At 36.9% G+C, this 23,572-nt stretch overlaps 1 protein-coding gene across 1 annotated transcript in view; it reads left to right on the top strand.

Moving 5' to 3' along the window:
* The window catches only part of DCDC1 (doublecortin domain containing 1), a 383,276-nt gene that overhangs the window by 230,530 nt on the left and 129,174 nt on the right, over positions 1-23,572 (top strand). The window contains exons 17-18 of the mRNA XM_053673152.1: positions 3,457-3,591; positions 4,002-4,159. Of these exons, the coding sequence (XP_053529127.1) occupies positions 3,457-3,591; positions 4,002-4,159 (293 nt within the window). The remainder of the gene's footprint in view (positions 1-3,456; positions 3,592-4,001; positions 4,160-23,572) is intronic.

Below are 23,572 nucleotides of genomic sequence, written 5' to 3'. Positions count from 1 at the left end.
TGTGTGGCGCCAGGTGTGTACTGGAGAGATCGGAGGCGTCACTTTATCAAGCATATGATTGTCTAACCACTCTGCTGTGCACCCAATACTGATACAAAATAATACTGAATGTAAACTGTCATTGAACAAGCTTAATAGTTCTGCCTCAGTAGAATCTAAACAAATATAAAACAATGAGATTAGCATTTTCTCCTTATTATGGGAGATATAAAATTAGCAATATCCAATGTTGATGAAGATGGTGAGAAAACATACTTATTTCCTGTTCTCTACTTGCACTTTATTTATTGCCGTGTTGCAAATTATTCCCAAGCACAGTAACTCAGAACAACAGATACTTGTCATGTCACAGTTTCTGTGGCCTGAGAATCAGGGGTGGAGAGCTGGGGGGCTCTAGCTCAGAGCCTCTCGTGGGGCTGCAGTCAAGGAGTCGATGGGGGCCGCCATCTGAGGCTCGGCGGAGCTGGGAAATCTGCTGCTCCTGCGCTCACCTATTGGCTTTGCCTACATAATTCACCAGTTTGAAGTGCACCATTTAGTATTTTTCAGCATATTCACAGGGTTGCACTCTCATCACATCATCTAATTTTGGAACATTTTTGTTCTCCCTAAAAGATACCTTGTGCTGCACACTTATTTCCTCCATTCTTTCTACTCCCACTGCAGCCCTATTCATCTCTGTAGGTTTACCTATGCTGGACATTTATATAAATGTAATCATATAACATGTGGTCTTCTATAACTGATTTCTTCCACTTAGCATAATGTTGCCCAAGCTCATTCACATTGTAGCATGCATGAATAATTTATTTTTATTGTCAGATAATATTCCCTTGCATAGCAATATTACATTTTATTTATCTATTTATCAGTAAATGGGCATTTTGTTTGCATCCACTATTTTGGCTATTATGAATAATGCTGCTGTGAATATTGGTATAGAAGAAGTCTGTGAATGTATGTTTTCATTTCTCATTGGTATGTAACTCAGAGTGGAATTCCTGGGTCATGTGATAACTCTGTGTTTAACATTTTAAGGACTGGCCAAACTGTTTTTCGATGCCGTTACACCACTTTATATTCTTACCAGCAACATACGAGGGCTCCAGTTTCTCCACAGCCTTATCCACTCTTGTTACTCTCTGACCTTGATTACAGCTGTCCTTGTCAGTGAGGTGTGTCTCACTGACGGTTTGATTTGTAATATTTGTCTAATGAGTAATGATGTTGAACATCTTTTCAAGTGTTTATTGGCCATTTGTGTGCCTCCTCTGGAGAAATATTTTCTAAGATCCTTTGCTTGTTTTTAAATTGAGTTATTTGTCTTTTTATATTGCGTTGTAAGAGCTCTTTATATAGCTGAGATACCTATCCCTTAATCAGACATATAATTTGCAAATATCTTCTCCGGTTCTCTAGGCTGTCTTTTTAGTTTCCTGGTGGCATTGTTTGTGGCACAAAAGTCCTAAATTTTGATATAGTGTAATTTGTCTTTTTTCCCATTTCTACTTCTAGTGTGGTTCCTTACATTTTTAAAAATAGGCTTTATTTTTTAGAGTAGGTTTAAATTTACAGCAAAACTGAGCAGAAAATACTGAGTTCTCATATAATCCACATTCCCACACATGTAAAGCCTAACCCAGTCTGAACATCCCGCACTTTAGTGGTTCATTTGTTACAGATGATGAAGCTATATTGACACATCATTACCCAAAGTCCATACTTTACAGTAGTGTTTACTGTTGATGTTGTACCTTCTATGGATTTGGATAAGTGTTTAATGACATGTATCTATCATTATAGTGTCATACAGAGCAGTTTCCCTGCCCTAAAAATGCTCTGTGCTCCACCTGTTCGTCCCTCCTAGCCCCTGGCAACCACTGATCTTTTCTACTGTGTCCATAGTTTTGCCTTTTTCCAAAGCATCATACAATTGGCATCATACAACACAGAGCCTTTTCAGGGTGGCTTTTTTCATACAGTAACATGCATTTAAGGTTTTGTAGTCCCTTACAACGTTAACATGCACATTTAGTTATACATTTTCTAACAAAGTTTAGTTACTCAGTATCTCTGTTTTCCCAGACATTATAAGTACCTTAGTGCCCTTTAATTACTCACTGGATACCTCCTCCTATTTTTTGTTAGAACTTTAGTTCTACCCCCTAGTAAAGAAGTTTATTTCATACTTGAGCCTGCATATCTAGACTTAGGTCCTAGTAAATAAGCAGATGATACTGAGCAAGTTGCTTAACCTCCCTGAGTCTGGTTTAATGTTTGTCTTTAAAATGGACACAGTAATAATACTTATTTCAAAAGGCGGTTGCAAAGATGAAAACATAAATATATTGTCATGTGGGAAATTACTTTGATGCAATGGTAGGTCTCCAAATATGCTCTTAGGTAGGCTTTCTTAGAGCTCATGGAACAAAAGGGTGCATAAACCAAATTTAAAAGCTCAAATCAAATGTACTAAAGACATTTAAAACACAAAGAAAAATGTACGGAGAGAGAGATGGGCTAGGTTAACATCCTGAAGGTGCAAGTGGACCGAGGGGCACGTTACCCAGTCTCTGTAGTACCAACACATTCTCTGTCCACGGTGCGCCTCCCTTCCCTGCCGGTGAGGTGGTTACAAGGACCAGGGCTGAAATCAGAGCAAGGGGGCCTAACAGACAAAAGTGCCTGAGGCCATGGCACACACTTGCTCTGGGAGAGGGCTGCTTGACTTGGCCAGTAGTACACAGTGCTCCCCACTTAGCCTGATAGGCAGCTATGGACTTCATCCAGCGGAGGATCCGAAATGAGAGTCAGCAATGGGTGGCCACATACAGATCTCATGTTTTCTGTATGTGCCATCCATGTGCTTCATTTATGTTTAGCGTCACATAAGTACTTGTTGCTTTGTTCTTTAGTAAATTATAACTATTAAGTGTTTATCTATCCTTCTGCCCCTTTCTATGTTCATATATATACTCTCTACTTTCTGGCTGACTCTCCTCAGGTTACTAATTAATTTACTTATCTGTGTTTAATGCAGCTAATGAATTTCGTTCATCCTATTGGTTGCTTACTTGTCTTCTGGAACAGCATTGAATATCCTCAAACAATACAGAAACTGCATATTACATATGTACAGTGTCTTTACACTAATACCCTTTATGTAGAATTAAGTCAATAAATGCTAACTATTAATATGTAACATGGCTTTAATAGTGTTATCTAAGAGTAAAGATTAGCAGTCAAGTTAAATTTGATCAAATCAAACAGCTAATTAGAAGTCACGATGTTAAAGTTGTTTGCCTTGATTTTGGTCTGAAATTGATAATGAAGTACAAAGTTTAGTAGCCACTCCTTTTTACTATTAATCTAATTTTTCCTCCCATCATTCTAGCTGTATAGATGTTTGGTTTTTGCTTACAAGACTAGTACCACATTTCCCCTTCTTTCCTACAGGCTTATCCTCAGTTTGCTCTGACCTACCTGGAGGAGCTAACAGCACAAATGGACGTGACCCAGACAGAGCATCACATTCACCATGGCGCCTGGACCATAGCTCGTCAGGAAAACAGCAGCAGCTTAGCAGCAGAGGTCAGTGCAGTGAGCCAGAGGCAAGGCAGAAATAGACCTCTGACAATGGACTCCTCAAAGAGAAAGCAATTCAAGTGGTTTTCAGGAGGCAAGCAAGAGCCCACATCTTGGTGTTGCTGATGCTTTAAAATCATACACAAAATGTAACTATTGAGATGCACATTAACATTTGTAGAAACATCTGTGTATTTACATAAACATTTTATTAAATAGATGGTGACACGCTAGCTTTTCTTATGGCTGCCTTCTTGTTCTGGCCACATACAAATCATTTATCTGCAAGGTGAAGAAGACCGACGAAGAATCGTCATTTGTGATCCCACAAATAGTGTTACAATTTTGGCATATATAGTTTAGGTGTTTCCACTCGGTGAAAATTGGCTATGTTATTTCTGTATTTTATTTATTAGGTTCTACAAAAAAGTGCCAGCGTCCCTGGTCTGAAGCATCTGCTAGAGCCTTCAGACACCGATTTAACACCGGAATGTTCTCTTGGGGAGACAGGGCAGCTGACGGTGGCATTGGTGAGGCGGCTGGAAGAGAAGCATCCCAAGGCGGCTGCTCAGAGGTAGGGCGCTGGCGGCACGTGTGCAGCTTTATTGCTCAATGACATTCCCTGCGTTCCATCAGTTTCATGTAAGATTGATTTCTTGACGATCACTGAAATATCTCAGAAGCCCCTTGGCTTTCAGGCACAGCAGTTTTCGGGTCACATTTGATCAAGCGAGGTGACATTTATGTGTGTTTCATTAAAGATCAATGTGCGGTATGTTTAGAAGCATACTTAGGAAGGATCGCTTTCCTGGGAACGCGCTGAAATACTCTGAAATAACACAATCAGGGCAAGACAGCCTTAAGCACATGAACAATTGTGAAAATACCAAGAGGTCTGTAAGAAGGCCATACTCATAAAATCCTTTTAATGTTACATATGGAGAATATTATAGTTAGACCTTTGGGTGAGTGCACAATAGATGGTCTTCAGTTGTGATGATTTAACTGTGATTGACATGATTTCTGTTACTGGATAAAATTAGCATCAGTGATTTTGCTCACCAATTGAAAATTATCCTTAGTTGGAAAATGGAAACTGTCTCTCTGATCCTCTTAATTTGATTAGAAAACTAAAGTTTATTATTCTGTTGGGGTTTGATGTTATAAATTGCAAAATGACTTTATGAACTGCAATTTTAATATATACTTCTTTGAAATTGACTATATCGAAGTACTTTTAAAGGAGTAATACAATTCTTACCATACTCATTAAAGTTTAAGAGAATTCCTAAGTTTAAATATTTTAACTGTAGCTAGAAATGTCAAGTGCATGAAAAAACAAAAAATGATCACTTTTATTGAAAAAATTAATTTTATCCAGGTTCAGTGAGATAAAGTTGACATATAACATCATGTAAGTTTGTGGCAACCTGACTATTTTAATTAAAAACTATATTATATTCTGAAGGTACATATTCCTGCCTCAGAATTTGATGGGTGAGGAACCTTTTTTTCCTGGATAACAAAACTGACTCTTCAATGTAACACAGGACATGGGTAAACAAAGTAACAAGTTTAGTTCCTTGCTCTATCATGGTCTGGGGGTTCCTGGAATGGTGTGAAAACTTAAGTTCCAGGTCTTCTTTCCCAGCTACTTTTTTTTGTGGGTCTCAGCTCTCTGACCCTCCACCACAGCACCACCAGGCTACAGCTAAACGGCCAGGATGCTCCATCCAGAGCGACAGAGAGACGCCTCTTGGGAGCAGTGTTTGAAGTCTTCATGTAAAACAGGAACTCAGGAGATAGCGGGGCGCTGGGGCACTCACACACTGTTCTGAGGCAAACCGTTGACCTATCTTCCCAGACCCACTGGGCAGCCACTACTTTTTGACAGAATGCTGGGGCTTGTTATTGTCCTGCCTTCAACTCCAGGAGGCACAGGTTTCTTCTGCTTTCAGATTTCTGAAATCTCTACGGTGTTTTTGTGTTTGTTTTCTGCTGGCCCTGGTGTGCCAGTGCGTGGGACCCCAGTGACAACCCACCTACTTTTCTGTGACTCCTTCCTTCCCCAACCTGGAAATATTTTCTCTGAGGGTTGAGGGCATTGAGTAGTTCAGGGATTTGTCTCCTGTGTTTTCTTGTATCTCCCCGTGGCAATATAGTCTGATGCTGGAACATTCCTAGAAACACTTACACTATTAGAAAATGTGAGCCCATGCCCACCCCAAACAAAGCAGATAATGTCAGCTAACATTCCACAGTACCTGTCTGAGTTGTTGGAATTAAATGTGATGTCTTGAAATTCCCAGAAAAGTAGTAAGCACTCTATAACAGTTGCAAAAATGTTCTGAAACAGGTAAAAGGCACAAAAGAGTCTTTTGTGGGGGTTGTATTTAGATTTGTGATTTTTAGTCAATGCCAGTTGACCAGTGAACGCATTTGGGATTTCGTAGGAAACGTCCCAGGGCCCGAGGCTTTCCCCAGGGTTCGCATCTCAGGCTGCAGAGACTCTTCTGGCCTCAAAGCCTCAGGACACATCTGCATTCTCTTCTCCGCCCCCACAATTTACCACAATAGGTGTAATTTCAGTACCTCTCCCTCTTCTTTTGTTCCTTAGCAAAGCTATCTTGAGTACAGAGTTAGTACTGAAAGCAATTACTTTCTTCCCATTTTGGAAGAAACTGTTGTGCGAAATCAGAACCTGGGAATGACTTTGGCATATTGATTACCCTTAGGTTGTCTTGTTAGGTTTGCATGCTTTCCAAAAAGAGATGAGTACGTTATATTATTGCAGCCTCGAGGGAGGGCTTTACATTTTCTTGCTTTTATCAATGACAGTTTCAAAGCATATAAGAATGAAATCACTGCCAAAAATAAAGGGATAATGTGAAATTATCAGAATTGTGGAAATTTGAAAAAGAAATAGAATTTTAGAACATCAGGGAAAATATTAATCAAATAATGTAAATAAAGAATATATAGTTGAAGAGAATTTTTTAAATGGTGATATACATGTATGCACTTCCTTAGAAATAGCCAAGGGATGAGAGAACCACAAGAGCCCAATTTGGGGAGACAGAGAGATCAGTAGTTAGGGGCAGGTAATATGTGGGGATGAAGGATAACGTTCAATTATTAATTACCATATACTGACTTGGCTTGAGGGCTGTTGAGGCCCAGAGGTGTTAAGTTAGTTGGCTAAGGCCTTCCGTCTAGTGAGTTACGCAGGCCTTCCTGAGCCCGTAGTCCTGTTCTCAGCCTCCATGTGGTTCTCCCTGACCATGTAGGTCCCTGCGCTAGCGGTTAACCAGATCTTCAGGTTTTCAAATGGGGCCTATTATTTTTGACTAGATATCTTGGAAAAGGACTTGAAGGGGACTAATAAAAGATAGGTCAACATATTCAGCTTTCAGCAAAGACGATAAGAAGTAGGAGACATTAAGGGAGACTGGGAATGCCTGATTTCTTGTTGAGTCCAATAGTCTAGATTTACTGATTTACAGAGGCTTGCACTTGAAGGATTTAGAGATAATTTTTACCATTTTTGCAATTCTTTTTTTAAAAAGTTGAATTTGTTTGGGTGTCACTGGTTCACAAAACCATACAGGTTTCAAGTGCACAACTCAACAAAACACCATCTGCACAGCGCATCATGCTCCCATGGCCCAAAGCAAAGTCTCTTTCCATCTTGAATTATCCCCTCTCTGCCCATCTTTGCCTCCCTCCCTCCCCACTTTCCCTCTGGCTGTACCATACCAGTGTCTCTGTCTATGTGTTATATAACTTGTCACGATTAACCAAGGTATTTCACACCTCAAATGGTGGTTCAAACCCACTTTGCATATACTCAATTTTGCAAAAGACAACTAATAGCTGTCATTCACTGAATGCTTACATCATGTACCAACTGCTCTGCTAAACATGTATAACGAGGTGATAGATTCATTTACTTACTGTTATAATAATATGGTAGAGGTACTCTCATAGTCCATGAAGACACAGCAACTGAGGCTCAGCTGTGCCTATTTCTACAGCTGGTTAATGGGGAAAAAGGGGTTTGAACCTATATCCATTTAGATCTATAGCCCGTACTCTTTCTTTAGGAGAGATTGTAATTATTCAATTTTATTTTATTTTATTTTCCCCCATGTCCATGAGTCTTTTTCTCTTTTTGTCCACCCTTACCCAACCCCCCGACACCTACCCTCACCACTGGTTGGTAGTTGTCAGCTGCTTTGTGTCTATGAGTGTGTCCCTGTTTTGCTTATTCATTTTATTCATTAGTTTCCACATATAAGTGAAATCATATGGTACTTGTCTTTCTCTGACTGGTTTATTTCAGTTAGCATAATGCTCTCCATATTGTCAGTCCATCCATACTGTTGCACAGGGTAAGATTTCCTTCTCTTTTATAGCCAAGTAGTATTCCATTGTGTAAATGCACTCCATCTTTTTTATCCGCTTGTCTACTGATGGGCACTTGGGCCACTTTGAAATGTTGGTATAGCTGATACTCTTAAACGCTGTTTTATTCCTTATTCCTAGCAGCTTTTATTCTATTGATTTCATAACAAAATGTTAATATATTGAGTAGCCATATTGTCATTGCTAAAATTTTATGTGTATTACATTATAAAAGATTTGATTAGACTATTGCCATTTTGGTTTGTGTATTATTGTAAATTATATCCTAAAAAACTACATCACCACGAACCAGGCTCTCTTATCTAGTCAGAATCATTTCATTTAATTTACATTTCAAACACTTGGGGAAAGCAATCTGTTGATCATTTTTCTTTGTAACATGGAAAACCTCTCTTTCCTATGGAAGGAAAATGAAAATTTTATATTGTGTAAGGTCCTTAATGTAAGAGTCTTATTAGTTCATAATGGGTTATATTTTTTGTTTGCTTTAGCCTCAATTCAAATGTTTCTGCTTCCTCTAACAGTGAGATGTAGAAATGTGCTTCTCTTCTTGTTCGGATGAAGTTGTGTGTGTATTTAACTCTAAGTTTGGTCCAAAATAAAGGAAAGGTCATCTGCTGGCATCTTTAAGTGTCTGGAATGTGTTTGTTTACATTAGTTTATCCAGTGGAGCCCTTTACCCTTATTTAAATTGATAGGGGGTGGGGAAGGATTGGGACAGCCGACAAAGCACGCTGACCCAGCCTGTCACCCAGTGACCTGTGAGAAGGAAATAATGAACTGTGAGTAGCTGTCATCTTAACTGTTTCTGACAGTCTGCCTTCGGCACATCTGTGTTAGTTGCATTGGAAAGGCCTTTGTTCTTTCCCCACTAACGACTCTGCGAGTGCTCAGGGGGTTGCTAGTTCCAGTCCTCCGGACCGACTGGCCTCCTTCCCGGGAAGCAGGCAGCCGCCACCCACTACACCACACTTCTCTCCATGACCCGACTTGGCGTGCACTTCACTCTTTCAAAAGAGTGCATGTATTTAAAAGGTCTTTGATTTATTTTCCATTTAAAGTGCAATTTGAATGAGTTTTGATACTAATAAAAAAGCAAGTTATAAAATGTATTTACTATCATCCTAATTTTGTACAGATAATGGTAAAGATAAATAGCTAACCAGATGGGCAGGTGACTTGAATGAGATATTTCAAAACATTGACCGTTGTTACTGAGCTTTAAATTTTATTTATTGTTTATTTTCCAGATTTTAATAATTGAATGTTGTATTTGCAATAGAACAGAAATCAACATATGTTGATTTTATGGGTTAAAGTTAACCCATAAAATTATTATAATCACTAGGAGATGTAATTTGATAAGAAGCAGGGGTTTCCATCCCCAGTTCCCTAGAGCATCACTACAACCATAACCAAAGCAGAACATTCGGAATCATGTGTTTTATTTTTGAACTATAATTCCTAAGTCAGGTTTAAAGCCTTGTTTACATTTTTACAATTGCTATAAAATTAGTCTCTCTCCTGCGATTAAGTTGGGCTGTAGTCAGCGTGGAACAAACACTGAGCATTTGGTCCTCACTTTAGTTTATTGACCCTTCGAGGAATACATAAATCCAAACTGTACATCATTGGTCAGTTTTCATGAGGCCTTTCTCCCCTGAGAGAATAGAGGAAATGAAGCTTGAAAAAAAGTGACATGCTTTTTTTCTGCATTCAGGGTTTTTCTCTCTCAGGAACAGGTTTGAGATGTACTAGCTAACAGAACTACTTAGTCTCCTGCTTTTGAAGAAAGGTAAATTAATAGCAAGGAGAAATTCTTCAAGCAGAGAAATGATGATCACATCTCTATAATTATAAATTGCAAAAAACACTCAACATAATAAATGTATTAATAATTGAAAGAGCCATATATAATTTTGAGAATTCAACAGCATATGATTTATTGCTCTATGAAATCATATTTGTAGCTTTGCATATAGCTGATGGTAGTTGGTAACAACCTCATTTGATTAGAACATTCTTCCCCTTGTGGTCACAAATATCAACACAAATTTTGCAGAGATAGTAACTGTCTGGGTTAGTGTTAATAACAGTCACATTCTGTGTTTATAAGGAAAGTGAACTGTTTCAATTTCACTCAAATTCTTATTTCTAAACTCTAAAGTTAAATGTTAATATAATGATTGCGTTTGATATTTGTTAAATTCAGTTATACTTTCTAAGAATGAAATATTAGATTACATTACTGTTTTTAGTGATTGAAATGCTCAGCTTGAAGCATTAGCTTTAGCTCTTTTATACTATATTCCACAGAGTTTGGTATTGTGTTTAAAAAATTAAATTTTGTGTTCTAGAGATGCAGAAATATATTTATCATTCTTTTTTAAATTAGAAAAGTCAAATAACTTGGCTTTTGTTGATTGACTGGTATTTGTGCCTGTTTGTGTGTTGGCATATTTTTAAATTAATTCCCATTTGTTCACTGTGAATAAAAATAAAGAAACAAATCATCTAATTGCACCTGCTTCTTTGAAACAAAGTCAAAATCAAGTGTTCCAAAGGATTAGGCTTATATCCATAAATGTGCATTAATTCAGAAATTATGAAAGGCTTTCAAATAAGCATTTGTGATTAATCTTTGTTGTACTTACTGCCATGAGGTACCCAAACCTTCAGTAACACTGCTTAATTTCCTTTTTTTTAATGTACTATTTATCTTTTTGTTTTACTCAATATTGTCTATAAAGCTACTCAAGGTATGAATGGGAAACTCTACATCCTCACTCTTGTAGCTGCTGAGCTAGAATATCTATCTATCTGGCATTACAATAGTGAATGTAGGAGCCGATGAGGTTCTACATTTGAATAATGTGGGTGGACAAGGAGAAGGCTGGTGATGGAGGTACTGTGAGGTTACTGTGTGTGGAACTGGGTGAAGCAGAGTTTAAGCAGTCAGAGTGACCTGTAGGTTAGCTTCCTCACTTGTCTACCTTTTCAGCCCTCGTCCCCTCAACAACCTCTTCTCCACTTAGAGGCCAAAATGTTTTTTTTCATGTTTTAAGTCAGATCATGGGAGTCCTCAGCCCCAAATCCTCCAATGGCTTTTTACCTATTTTAGAATGAAACAATGGTCTTTATTTTTTCATTTTATTTCTTTTTAAATTAAATTTATTGGGTGACATTGGTTAATAAGAGTATATAGGTTGCAAGTGTACATTTCTGTGATATATGATCTATATATTGTGCTGTGTGCCAACCACCCAAAGTCAAACCATCTTCTATCACCATATATTTGAACCTTTTTATTTTAAAGCCTCCCCCACCCTCCTTCCCTCATAACCAGATACATTGTCTGTATCTGTGAGTTATTTGTTTGTTTTTCTTACTTGATCATTTGTTGCTTTCAGTTTTATATTCCACATATGAATGAAGTCATATAGTTCTTTACTTTTTCTGTCTACTTATTTCACTTAGCATGATATTGTCAAAGTTCATCCGTGTCATTGCAAATGGCAGTATAGCACCTTTTCTTATGCCTGAGTAGCATTCCACGTACACATGCACCACATCTTCTCTATCCAATCATCTATCGAAGGATACTTCAGTGGTATTTATGTCTTAACCACTGTGAATAATGCTGCACTGAACACAGGGGTGTGTATATCTTTGCAAATAAATGCTTCAAATGTTTCGAGTAGATACACTGGAAAGAGATTGCTGGTAACTCTATTCTTAATTTTTTGAGAAGCCTCCCTACTGTTTTCTGTTGTGGCTGCACCAGTCTGCATTCCCACCAGCTGGGAATGAGGGTTCCCTTTTCTCCACAACCTCTTCAGCACTTGTTATTGATTGTCTTGGTGATGATGGCCACTCTAACAGATGTAAAGTGGTATCTCGTATTTTTTATTAACATTTCCCTAATAGCTAGTGAAGTTACTCATCTTTTCATATTTCTGTTGGCTATTTGTATGTCTCCTTTGAGTGGGTGACTGTTCAGGTCAAGTGGCCATTTTTTAATTGGATTGTTTGTATGGTGTTGAGTCATATGAGTTCTTTACTTATTTTGAAAATTAACCCCTTGTCAGAACTGTTGTTTGCAAATACGTGCTCCCACTCAGTTGGTTGCATTTTTTGTTTTGTTGGTGGTTCCTTTTGCTGTGCAGAAGCTTTTTAGTTTGATATAGTCTCATTCATTTATTTTTGCTTTTACTTCCCTTGCCTTTGGGCTCAAATTCATAAGACCAAGGTTCATAAGTTCAATACCCATATACTGAAAACTACAGAGCATTATTAAAAGAGATTGAAAAAGACACAATAGAATGGAAAGATATTCATGTTCTTGAATTAGAAGAATCAACATAGTTAAAATGTCCATATGACCCAAAACAATATACAGATTGAATGCAGTCCCCATAAAAATTCCAATGATATTTATCAGATTTGTATGGAACCAAAAAAAGACCCCAATAGCCAAAGCAATCCTGAGGGAAAAAAACAGAGCTGAAAGCATCACACTCCCTGACTTCAAATTATATTACAAAGTGACAGTAATCAGAACAGTGTGGTATTGGCAGAAAAGCAGACACACAAATCCTTGAAACATAATTGGAAGTCCGTAAATAGACCCACATTTATATGGGCAAATAATTTTTGACAAAGGATCCAAGAACACGCAATGGGAAAAAGAAAGCTTCTTCTAGAAATAGTTCTGGGAAAATTGGAAAGCCACATGCAAAAGAATGAAATTAGATTATAGTTTGTCCCCATACACAGAAATTAACTTAAAATGTGTTAAAGACTGAAATATAAGATCTGAAACCAAGATCTTTACTAGATGCGACATGGTCTTAGCTTATCAGGCAATGGTGTTTCTTTGACACGACTCTCCCTTCCCTTCCTCTGTCCAGTCAGCCTGGCTTCCTGGAGGTCTCTCACACCCATTTTCACCAATTTAGTGTCACATTTTCATTGTAATTTCAGTTTTGCCATAATATTTGATCTGTGAATTATTCAGAAGTTTATTTCCTAATTTTCAAATATATGAAATATTTCTGGTGTTGTATATGTGTGTTATTGACTCTAGATTAATTTCATTGGTTAGAGACCATTTTTGACATGATTTTAACTCTGACATTTGTTGATATTTGCATTATAGACTAACCATATCTAGACATTTTTGTAAATTATTCATGTGTACTTGAAAATAATATATATTCTGCAATTTAGAGGTGTGGTGTTCTATTATGTTAGCTCAAGTTTGATTAATGTGTTTATAAATCTTGTGTATATTTACTGATATTTTGCTTGGTAGATCATTTACCAAAAGAAATCCCACTTACAACTATGGGTTTGTCCATTTCTCCTTTTATTAGATTTATGAATTTTTCATTTCTATCATTTGAAGCTATTAATTGGGTGCATAGAATTTTATAATTGTTATACCTCTCATTTTTAAAAAAGATTTTATTTATTTATTTTTAGAGAGAGGGGAAGGGAAGGGAAGGAGGAAGAGAGGGAGAGAAACATCAATGTGCAGTTGACTCTAGCATGTGCCCCCTACTGGGGACCTGGCCTGCAACCCAGGCTTGTGCCCTGACTGGGAATCAACCCAACAACCCTTTGGTTCACAGACCTGCACTCAGTCCACTGAGTTACATCAGCCAGGACCTAACTGTTATACCTTTCTGATAAATTAATTATGGAATTACATTATAATGAAATGTTCCTTTTTAGCTTTAGTAATTTTTTTTACTTAAAGTCTATTTTGCTTCATATTAAATATAGTCACCCAAGCATTTTGGTCAGTGTTTTCATGATATATTTTTGTGTCCTTTATTTTCAAATGTTATCCTTATATTGAAAGTGTTTTACATGAAAGCATATAATTTTTCTGAATGCAGTATACTAATCTATGTCTTTTAATTGAAGTACTTAATCCACTTACTCATTTCAATTACTGCTACTTTGGGATTTAAATATATACATTACTATTTGATACCTATGTGTTCCATCTGCTGCTTTATGATTTGTTGTTTTTTTTGCTTTCTCTTGTATATATTGAATATTTTATATATTAACTTATTCTCTTCCTCCCAATTATCTTGGTAGTTATACATTCTTTTACTATTCTTTTAGTGGTTATTCTAAAGATTATACATGTCTCACTAGTTTATTAACATATAAATTGGTGCTTTTATCACTTCGATAATTCAAGGATTTTGGAAGTCTTATGGTTCATACATACACTTTCTTACTACATGCTGGTACAGAAACATCCCACAAAATATTATAATTATTACTTCTTAGTCAATATTCATTTAGACTAAGTCACATTTTACCCTTTCTGTTGATCTTTATTTTTTTCTGTATCTCAGAACTTCCATCAGGAATAATTTTCCCTCTTCATAAACAACATATTTTGTGTTTTCTTAGCTTGGGTCTGCTCATTATGAATTCTCTTAATATGTATTTGTCTAAAAAATATCTGTATTTCACCTCTATTTTCTCATTTTTATATTTTTTACTGGGCATGAAAATCAAGGGTTGTCAACTTTTTTTTTTCCCGCAATATCTTAAAGATATCATTCCACTGTCTTTGGCTTCATTCCCTTCCCCCCACAACTGAGAAGTAATGTATCTGTCTTATTACTCCTTTGAAGGCAATATGTTGTTTTTCTCTGAGTAACTTTAAGATTTTTTTTTGTATTAGGTTTTAAATATAATTTTCCTTAGAGTTTTTTGGTGTTATTGGTTATTTTGTTTATACTTAAAATATTTGGGGTCTTAGCACTTGAATCTGTGGCTTACTGTATTTTATCAGTTTGGGAAAATTCTCTGCAATTGTTTCTTCAAATATTGTTTTAGCTTCATTTTCTCTCTTTCCTCTAAAGGACTGCTGATGACATGTATATTAGAACTTTTTAAATAGACACCCTGTGTCTCTTACGTTCTATTTTGTATTTTCTACCTTTTGTCACCTTGTGCTTTAGTGTGAATATTTTCTTTTTACTTGTCTCTCAGCTCATTAATTTTCTCTTCAACTTTTTCTAACCTGCAGCTAAATCTATACATTCAGTTCTCAATGTCCATTATGGTATTTTCAGGTATAAATTCTACATTTGGTTTTGTGGCTAATGATATTGGCATAATTTACCTAATCAGTGCTCTGTTATTGAGCAATTAGGTAGTTTCTAGTATTTTAAGTTTATAAATTGCACTAAAATAAACATCTTTGATTCATGTAGAATTCATTTAAGCTATGAACATTTATTAAGCAACTTTCCTCCTGCCCACAACTTTTTTGACACTGAGAATATAAAAAATATATATGTAAAAAGTCTCTATTTTCATGAGTTCATGTTACGATAAATCATTTTGCTGCGAAGTTACTCGTGAAACTTTGTGTAAGGTTGTTGAAATTGCATTGACCATGATATTTATTGAATTGATGTTTTTATTTTCTATTTTATTATTTTATCACTTAGCTAACCAAATAATGAGCCAAATTTGTACTTTCTAACAGCATTTTTCTTTTTGCAAACATTAACTATCTTCATATTTTTTATGATTTTAAAATAAACTACAGTTAGTCAAACTGTGATACCTATTGTCTTAGAATTCTTTGTATGTTTTCAAAACAATTACCAAGTATCAACCTTTGATAGTTTCTGAAAATATTTATGAAAAATAAACTTTGTCTTCTACTTAGTTATTTAATAATAATTATTTTGCAGTATATATAATCATTTTAATTACCTGTCAGTTTAGCTACTCGAATACAACTGACAGTCCTTTTGATTGACTTGTTATCATCTATAAGTTTGTCATGAGTCCATTCTTTTTGATGGAAAGTTTCCAACTGGGCCATTCTGCATTTATGAGGCAAGGGGGCCAACTGCACAGACAAAGTAATACTCTAATATTCATGTGCTCAGAACACGTAGGTTTTAGAATCAAGTTTTCAACCTTGAACTCCCATTGCTAAGCTTTGTTTACTATATTCTTTGCTGTTCTGTTTCTTGCTAACACTTGAGAGTTAACTCACATAGTTAAATAATAAACATTAGTTTCTCACTTTTATGTTAATTCATTCATTTGATAAATGCTTTCACATGCTTATTAAGAGAGATGCTGTAACTTCCTAATTGATGTCTCAGTATCTGGAGTCAGATTGGCCTTGTTTCCAGTCCTAGCTCTTCTAAGTACTCACTGTGTGATTTGGGGGAAGCTATTTAATGCCACTAATACTCAGTTTCCTCACATACAAAAGGGGGATAGTAACTGTTGTGAATTGTAAATGATACCACAAATGTTAAAGGAGGGCACGAGTCCTGGCACATAGTAAATATGCAGTACACGGTAGCTTTCATGGTGGTAATGATGTGCTATTATTAGTATTGATTTAGCATCAAGTGTAAAAATAACAATGCAAAGCAGTTCCTCCCTTTAAAATTTCCCTGAGGAAAAGCTGTGAACCACTACATTTTTAATGTTATTCAAAAATAATTTTTTCGGTTTTTATGAGATGTAGAGAATTATGCTATGTAGTATTTGAGTATGTCTTAAAAAGCTCTCCACAACCTCTAAGTATATACATACGCTAAATAATGTATATTCACAATAGAATAACTTATCAGTAACAAACTATAGTCATTTACTAATATGTGTTTCTTTGTGAACAAAAGAAATTGGGTATATTAAATTCCCAAATTGGAGGATATAAATAATTAGGATAGTCTATTCTCAAGAAAGTTGAAGAAAGATTAAAATTCTCATAATTGTTATTGTTTTTTATTATTCATGTTTATCATTAAACTTGCAGAAAAAACAGATCAAGTAAAAGGAAAGGAAAATAAATAATCCTGGATTATTTTCACATTTTTTCTTATGTATATTTTTTATTGTCATAGTTATATTTCCAAAATGGGGAATGCTAATTTTTTGTGTTTAACAATAACATTAATATAGGCATTAATATGATCTGTGACCATATATTTACAAGATTAAATATATGCCTGTATTATAATCTTTTAGTGTGAATCTTAATTTGTGTAACCAGTGCCGCAATAAAGGACCTTCAGATGTTTTCAGGGTTTTTTCTTTTATAAACAAGATGGCTGTAAAGAGTGGATAGACACTGGGAACATGATGTAGGTGTTCAATAATAAGAATCTCAAGTTTTTACTCAGCAGTACATGAGAAGTACCTCCTCACAAATGTCATGAATCAGAGAAAGAACAAGGGCTGTGTGTTTGGAAGGATTGTGGAGAAGGGACTAGAGCTGAGTCCATGAGGAGAATTGGCACCTGTTTTGTGTGAAAGTCAAGAGCATTTCATGAGGAGCAATGGTATTCCTTTTTGTTTATGAAATGATGGCTCCCCTAATCTTGATGCACAGCCTTGCAAATCTTTTTTCTTATGAAAATTACCATTCAGCTTGGTTGATTTGAGAGTGGATCTTTTCACATGGCCTATTTACCAGAGATCTAGGATCGTTCTAATTCCTGTTGAAGTGAGCACATGTGTGAGAAAACTATAATTATCCACCAGTTATACATTCTCCTGGAGTCACTGGAATTTGGGGGTTTTTTGTACCCTTAATTGTATTTGGAAAATTTTACAATTTCAGAAGTCATTCTTTTTTCTTCCTGAGGTCAGTGAATTCTTTCAGGTTAATAGGAAGCTGAACTTTCATAGTTTTAATTCTTTAAAGAATGAATCTGGCTGTGGCATAATTGAACCCATGTCTTTGCCACTGTGAAAACTTGACAGGTGAAAAAGTTTCCACTGTTCAGAGATAAGTTGGGAAAAGTATGCTCCTTAGTGTTTATTTCATGCATATTATATGTGGCTACCAAGATACAGGAATTCACTGAATATGACTGAGGCCATAAGGTGTAGTGCTTTGCGTTGAAACATAAAAACCTTTTTCTATGAATGGTTAAATGGGGAATACTACTCAGCAATAAGAAAGAATAAACCAATGAGACACACAGCAACTTGGATGAACCTCAACAAAATTATGCTGAGTGAAAAGAGCCAGTCTCAAAGGATGCACACTTCATAATTCCATTGATGCCACATTTAGGAAATAACATAATTATAGAGATGCCAACAGATGAGCAGTTGCCAGGAGTCAAGAATGGGTGTGTGTACTAATCCCTTAGTGATGATGGTACCAGGAGTCTCTATTGTGGTGGTCACACAGGGTTACAAATGTGCTAAAATGGCCTAGACACACATGCACATGCACGCACACACATGCACCAGCTAGCAATGGAGGGTGAAATCCTCCTTGTGCTTGAATCTGACTTTTTCTTATGCCACGAGCTGGAGGAAACTCTGCTTTTGAAGGGGCTCATGTGAGCAGATTATACTCACCCCACTGAGCTCCTGCCTGAGGGTCCCCTATGCCGTATTGTAGCATAATCACAGCATAGTAGCCAGAGGGACATCTCATCCTCACAGGTTCCAGGGATTAGGGCAGGACATCTTCAGGCACCACTTTTAGAATTCTGCTCACTGTATTGCTGCTTCCAGGTTAAGGACTAGGAGATAAATGAAGAATTTCTTCATTTATCTGTAGAATTTCTGTCATAGTCAGTACTAGCACAGAAAGGAAATAATAGATAATAGCATTTAGAGTATTCAAAAAAATTCATGTGCCTAACCATGTAATAATTCAGGCCAAACAGCCAGTAATTAATATCCCATACAGTACTTAGAGTAGGGCTTGGATTGTGAGAGAGGGGTGGAAAAATACAAAATTTGTATGTGACGTAATGACAGTAACTGTACTGGGACTTTCCATTTTATTGACCATCAAGAATGTGAGAACTCAACAGTGTAACTAATGCCTATGTATATTGGTTTCGACTCTAAATTGTGGAGGAGAAAATGCCCAGTGTTTTTACGTTTAGTTTTTATGTCATGGTGAGTCCCCATAGAAGGCATCTAGAGGCCGTAAGATGAACCAACTGGTCAAAAAGAAACTGGAGTCAGACCTCCTGGGTGAAAACATCTTAACTTGGCAAAACTCCCTTTTCCCCTGTGTTTCAGTTACCAGTTCTGAGAGACGAGGTGTAATTCCTCAGATGGTGGTTATGAGAATTAGATGAAATAATGCATGAACTCAAGCTGTGACATAATATTGTAGGTAAGAGCACAGACGTGGGAGCCAAACTCCCTGCGTCCAAGTTCTTCCAAGCTGTTACCTTGGTCTAGTTACGTAACCTCCCTGCTTCCATTGTTTTCACTTGCAAATTGGGAATTATGTAACATCAACCTTATAGGATCACTGAGGGTTAAGAGAATCAATGTTTGTAATGCGATTAGACTAACACAAGTACATTTATATAGTGTGCGCACTCATATCCAAATGAGTGCCCACACCCTACCACCTTGTTTTACTTCTTCTGTAGTGTTTAGCGCTGTCTAAAACCATCTTGTTCACTTATTAGGTATGCCTCATTGTCTGTCTTTCCCTTGAAAGTTTAAGCTGCTTAAGGACAGGGACTGTCCCATCTTTTTCATCCCTGTATACTCAGAGACAAGAGCATTGCTCTACACAGACATGGCACACTCAAGAAATACCATGGACTGAATTAGTGATTAAAACTAAAAACATAAGCATAAACTCCCCATAGTACTTAACTGATATGTGATAAAGCCTCCGCATGAGAAGTCTTTCTTTTTATTGTTTGTGCTATTACAGTGTCCCAATTTTTTTCTTCCCTTTTGCCCCCTGCGCCCAGCCCACCCCTCCGCTCACAGTCAGCCCTCTCTGTGTTTTCTATGTCCATGAGTCATTCATACATGTTCTCTGACTAGTCCCTGCCCCTTCCCTCCCCCCTCCCCCCACCCCAGGCCTCTTACAGCTGTCAGTCTGTTCTGCATTTCCATGTCTCTGGTTCTGTTGTTCTTGTTAGTTTATTTTAGATTAGATTCCAGTTACAAGTGAGGTCATAAGATATTTATCTTTCAACAACTGGCTTATTCCACTTAGCATCATGCTCTCCAGTTCCATCCATGCTATCACAAAATACAGGAGCTCCTTCTTTCTTTCTGCTGTGTAGTAGCATTCCACTGTGTAAATGAACCAGTTTTTTGAACCACTCATCTATCTACTAATGGACACTTAGGCTGTTTCCAGCCCTTGGCTATTGTAAATAATGCTGCTCTGACCATTGGGGTGAATAAGTTCTCTTGAATGGGTGTTTCAAGATTCTTATGGTGTATTCCTTTAGCTCTTGCTAATTTGTCACTTATGACATGCACCAGAATGTGCAACTTTCTTTAGATCTTTTACTGTAAATCCTTTGAGCCAAGCACAATTGAGAACTTTTCCTCTATTCATGCGAATGCCTACAATGCTCTGGCATTTTACCACAGTGACCCTAGAGGAGTTGCAGTTTCTTGGTGATCTTGACCTAGCTTCTCTAACCCACAGCTGCTTCCCGGTATATTGTCTGACCGCTGGGATAAAACTGGGATAAAAAGATGCTTTCTCATTTGCTCCATGTTTTTTTTTCTCTTAACGTATGATTTAGCTGATAAAGTCAACTTGGAGATTACCTTGTACTTTAACACCAAGATCTCTCAGTTCTAGGCCGTATAGGGCTAACCCCTTCATTATTGATGATTTTACAAATAACAGAGATCTATTAGTACAGACTTCTTTTTGTCTCTCAGTAGGAAATACATGGACTTCTAACTGCTATCAGTTAAAATTATATTTGAAATGGGAAGCACATATAAACTCAGCAAATTTATGAGCTCCTTCTGCATGTCAGTTAAGTGCTGAGCACTTTCCACATGTTCTCTTATATAATCTCACAAAAAACATTCTTTTTAGTAACTATCATTTCTACCATTTTTTTTCCTCATGAGGAAAACGATGCCCAGAGAATTTACCTGATGTTCTAGGGTCAACCAGTAACTGACGGGGTTGTTGTGATTTAAATCTTAAGCTCCAAAAGCTGAGAATACCCTTCTGTCTACCACAGCAGTGACTGCCAGGCCGGCAGCACCAGCAGTTACTGGAAACTTGCTGGGAGTGAGTTCTCAGGTCTTTCCCCAGATTTGGGCTGGAAGCGGGGCCACACCCTGTGTGCATCCTCCAGTGGTACAGCTGCGGCCTGAGAACCACTGTACGATCTCAGGCACATACACAGTTATGCCTGGCCAGGGAGACAGCTGCGTGAGGTAAATGACTTTCATTTCGGGGCAATGGGTAATAGTTATAAAATTTTCAGTGGTGTGTTTCTTTCTCAAAACATAAGGCTCGCCCTGGCAGGTGTAGCTCAGTGGATTGAGCACGGGCCTGCCAACCAAACTGTTGCTGGTTCGATTCCCAGTCAGGACACATGCCTGGGTTGCAGGCCAGGTCCCCAGAACAGAGTGCAACCACACATTGATGTTTCTCTCCCCCTCTTTCTCCTTCCCTTCTCCTCTCTCTAAAAATAAATAAATAAAATATTTTTAAAAACCCAAAACATAAGGCTCTGTTATACCTATTTTTAGAATTCTTTCATTTTTTTCATCAAATCATCAAATTCAGTTTTGACTATTTTTAATATAACTATGGCACCATCTTCAAATGGCCAATATTATTTGCAGTTTATTTTTGAAATTCAGTATGGCTATGGCTTGAATTGCTTTTATTTGATATCTAATAAATTTTATATTTTCTTTTTATTAGTTCGTTATTTGTCTTCATGCTTTGGGGTTTAAATTTTAATGAATGTAACCTTCTTAGAAATCCAACTAATTGTATTCTTTTTGCCATTCAGTAAACACAAATGAGTACATCAGTTTGTTCTTTTTATCCCAGGAATTGTGGGACTAAATCACCTTATTTTATTAATTTAACAAATATTTATAAAACAATGATCATAATCTAGCACAGTTTCGAGTACTTATTTTTAAAACTAATTGTCTGGTTAGTTCTTTAACAGAGTCAGTGTCTGTAAATAATTGATGGCATAATACCTATTCTTTTTGCGAATATCATATCATTTAAAATTTCCCATATTTTTTGTCATTCTATAGGGACCTTAATTTTATAGAATTCCTGAATCATCTCTCCCTGACTCTTGTAAAGCAATACTGAGGTTTAGTAAGTGCTTCCCTGTCTCGGGCCAGGACTCTAGCTTGCATTTCTCACCATGTGAGTTTAATTATTAAGATTATCCCCAATTTACAAATCAGGTGACGGAGGGAGTGGAACTGGTCGTTCAAGGTCAAAGAGCTAGTATGGGGGAGTCAGAATCTGAAACAGGTTGTCGTTTAGAGTGTGGCAACCTCTCAAATGTCATAATTTAGCCCTGCTTAAACCATTATGTCATACATTTTATTAAAATTTTTAATACATTTTCCTTTGACTGTTGTTCTTTTCTTTTCAAATCCTAAACATACAAAAAAAAATCCTTTAATGTGTAAAGTTCTATAGACCCAGGACTATAACCTACAACCCTATAGTGCAATTGTCTGTCATAGAGTAGGGATTTAATGAGGGATGGATAAATTAAAATAATAATTTTGGATACAACTTTTTATTTTGCATTTTATCACATTCGTATTAATTATCACATAACTAAATATCCATAGTAAGTACTTACTATAATGTTATTAAATATCTTTATTTGATAGTTACTTTTTAAATTATGAAAATTGAAGAAAAAATTTGACATTATAGCATTCAAAAATTATTTCTTTTCTAAGTCCCACATTTTTCACTTTTAGCTTCTAAGCTTACCCTCCCTTCCTTCCTTCCTTCCTTCCTTCCTTCCTTCCTTCCTTCCTTCCTTCCTTCCTTCCTTCTTCCCTCCTTTCCTATTAAAAAGAGAGAGAGACCTCATTTTAAATATATCCAAAGGGAACCACTTCCAACAATAGCACTGTTCCCCAGGAGAGCTGTCCTGTTGTTAGGCCCAGGACTTGAGTCAAAGTCACGCTCTGGGTCTTCAGCCTTGCTCCACGCCTGGGGCACTGTTGACTCTGGAGACAGTGACACCAAAGGCGGTGAGCCTGCCAAGAGGCCAGACAGTGAAACAAGTCAAACAAAAAAAATTGGGGTACTTCCCTCTTCCAAAAATCTGCTACGAAATCTAGGGTTGATCTCTAGCGTATTTTATTTGTCAATTGACCCAGAGACTCAGGTCTTCATCTTTCTAATATTCACAGCTCAAACAAATTATTATAATCCCAGACTCTTATAGTTTTTCAAGGATTTGGCAGACATTACCAATCATGGAAGTGTTACCAAACAGCAGGCCCAAGGGGGGGACAATATTTGGCCCACCCAGGGATGCCAAAAACTGCTACAGAACAACAGGGGCCCCTCCCAAGGCCTGTATACTAATACCTAGTGGGCTCATCTGTGTGCCACCAGAGGAAAGACATCTCTCAGTGCCAGAGATTTGTGAAAAGGAAAGGAAAGTTCTATTTAAAACTGTACAGACTTAAAGTAGTGACCCCATTAAAATATCAAATTCCTCTAGGATAACCACAGATGCCCACAGCGCTTCCTTCCCCCCTGCCCTAATTCAGGGTACTGAAG

Source organism: Artibeus jamaicensis, unplaced genomic scaffold (assembly GCF_021234435.1).
Source record: "Artibeus jamaicensis isolate MK-2021 breed Jamaican fruit bat unplaced genomic scaffold, CSHL_Jam_final contig_797, whole genome shotgun sequence".
In the NCBI taxonomy this organism is placed as follows: domain Eukaryota; kingdom Metazoa; phylum Chordata; class Mammalia; order Chiroptera; family Phyllostomidae; genus Artibeus; species Artibeus jamaicensis.
The sequence above is the reverse complement of the archived record's forward strand: the minus strand, read 5'-3'. Positions and strand labels throughout refer to the sequence as shown.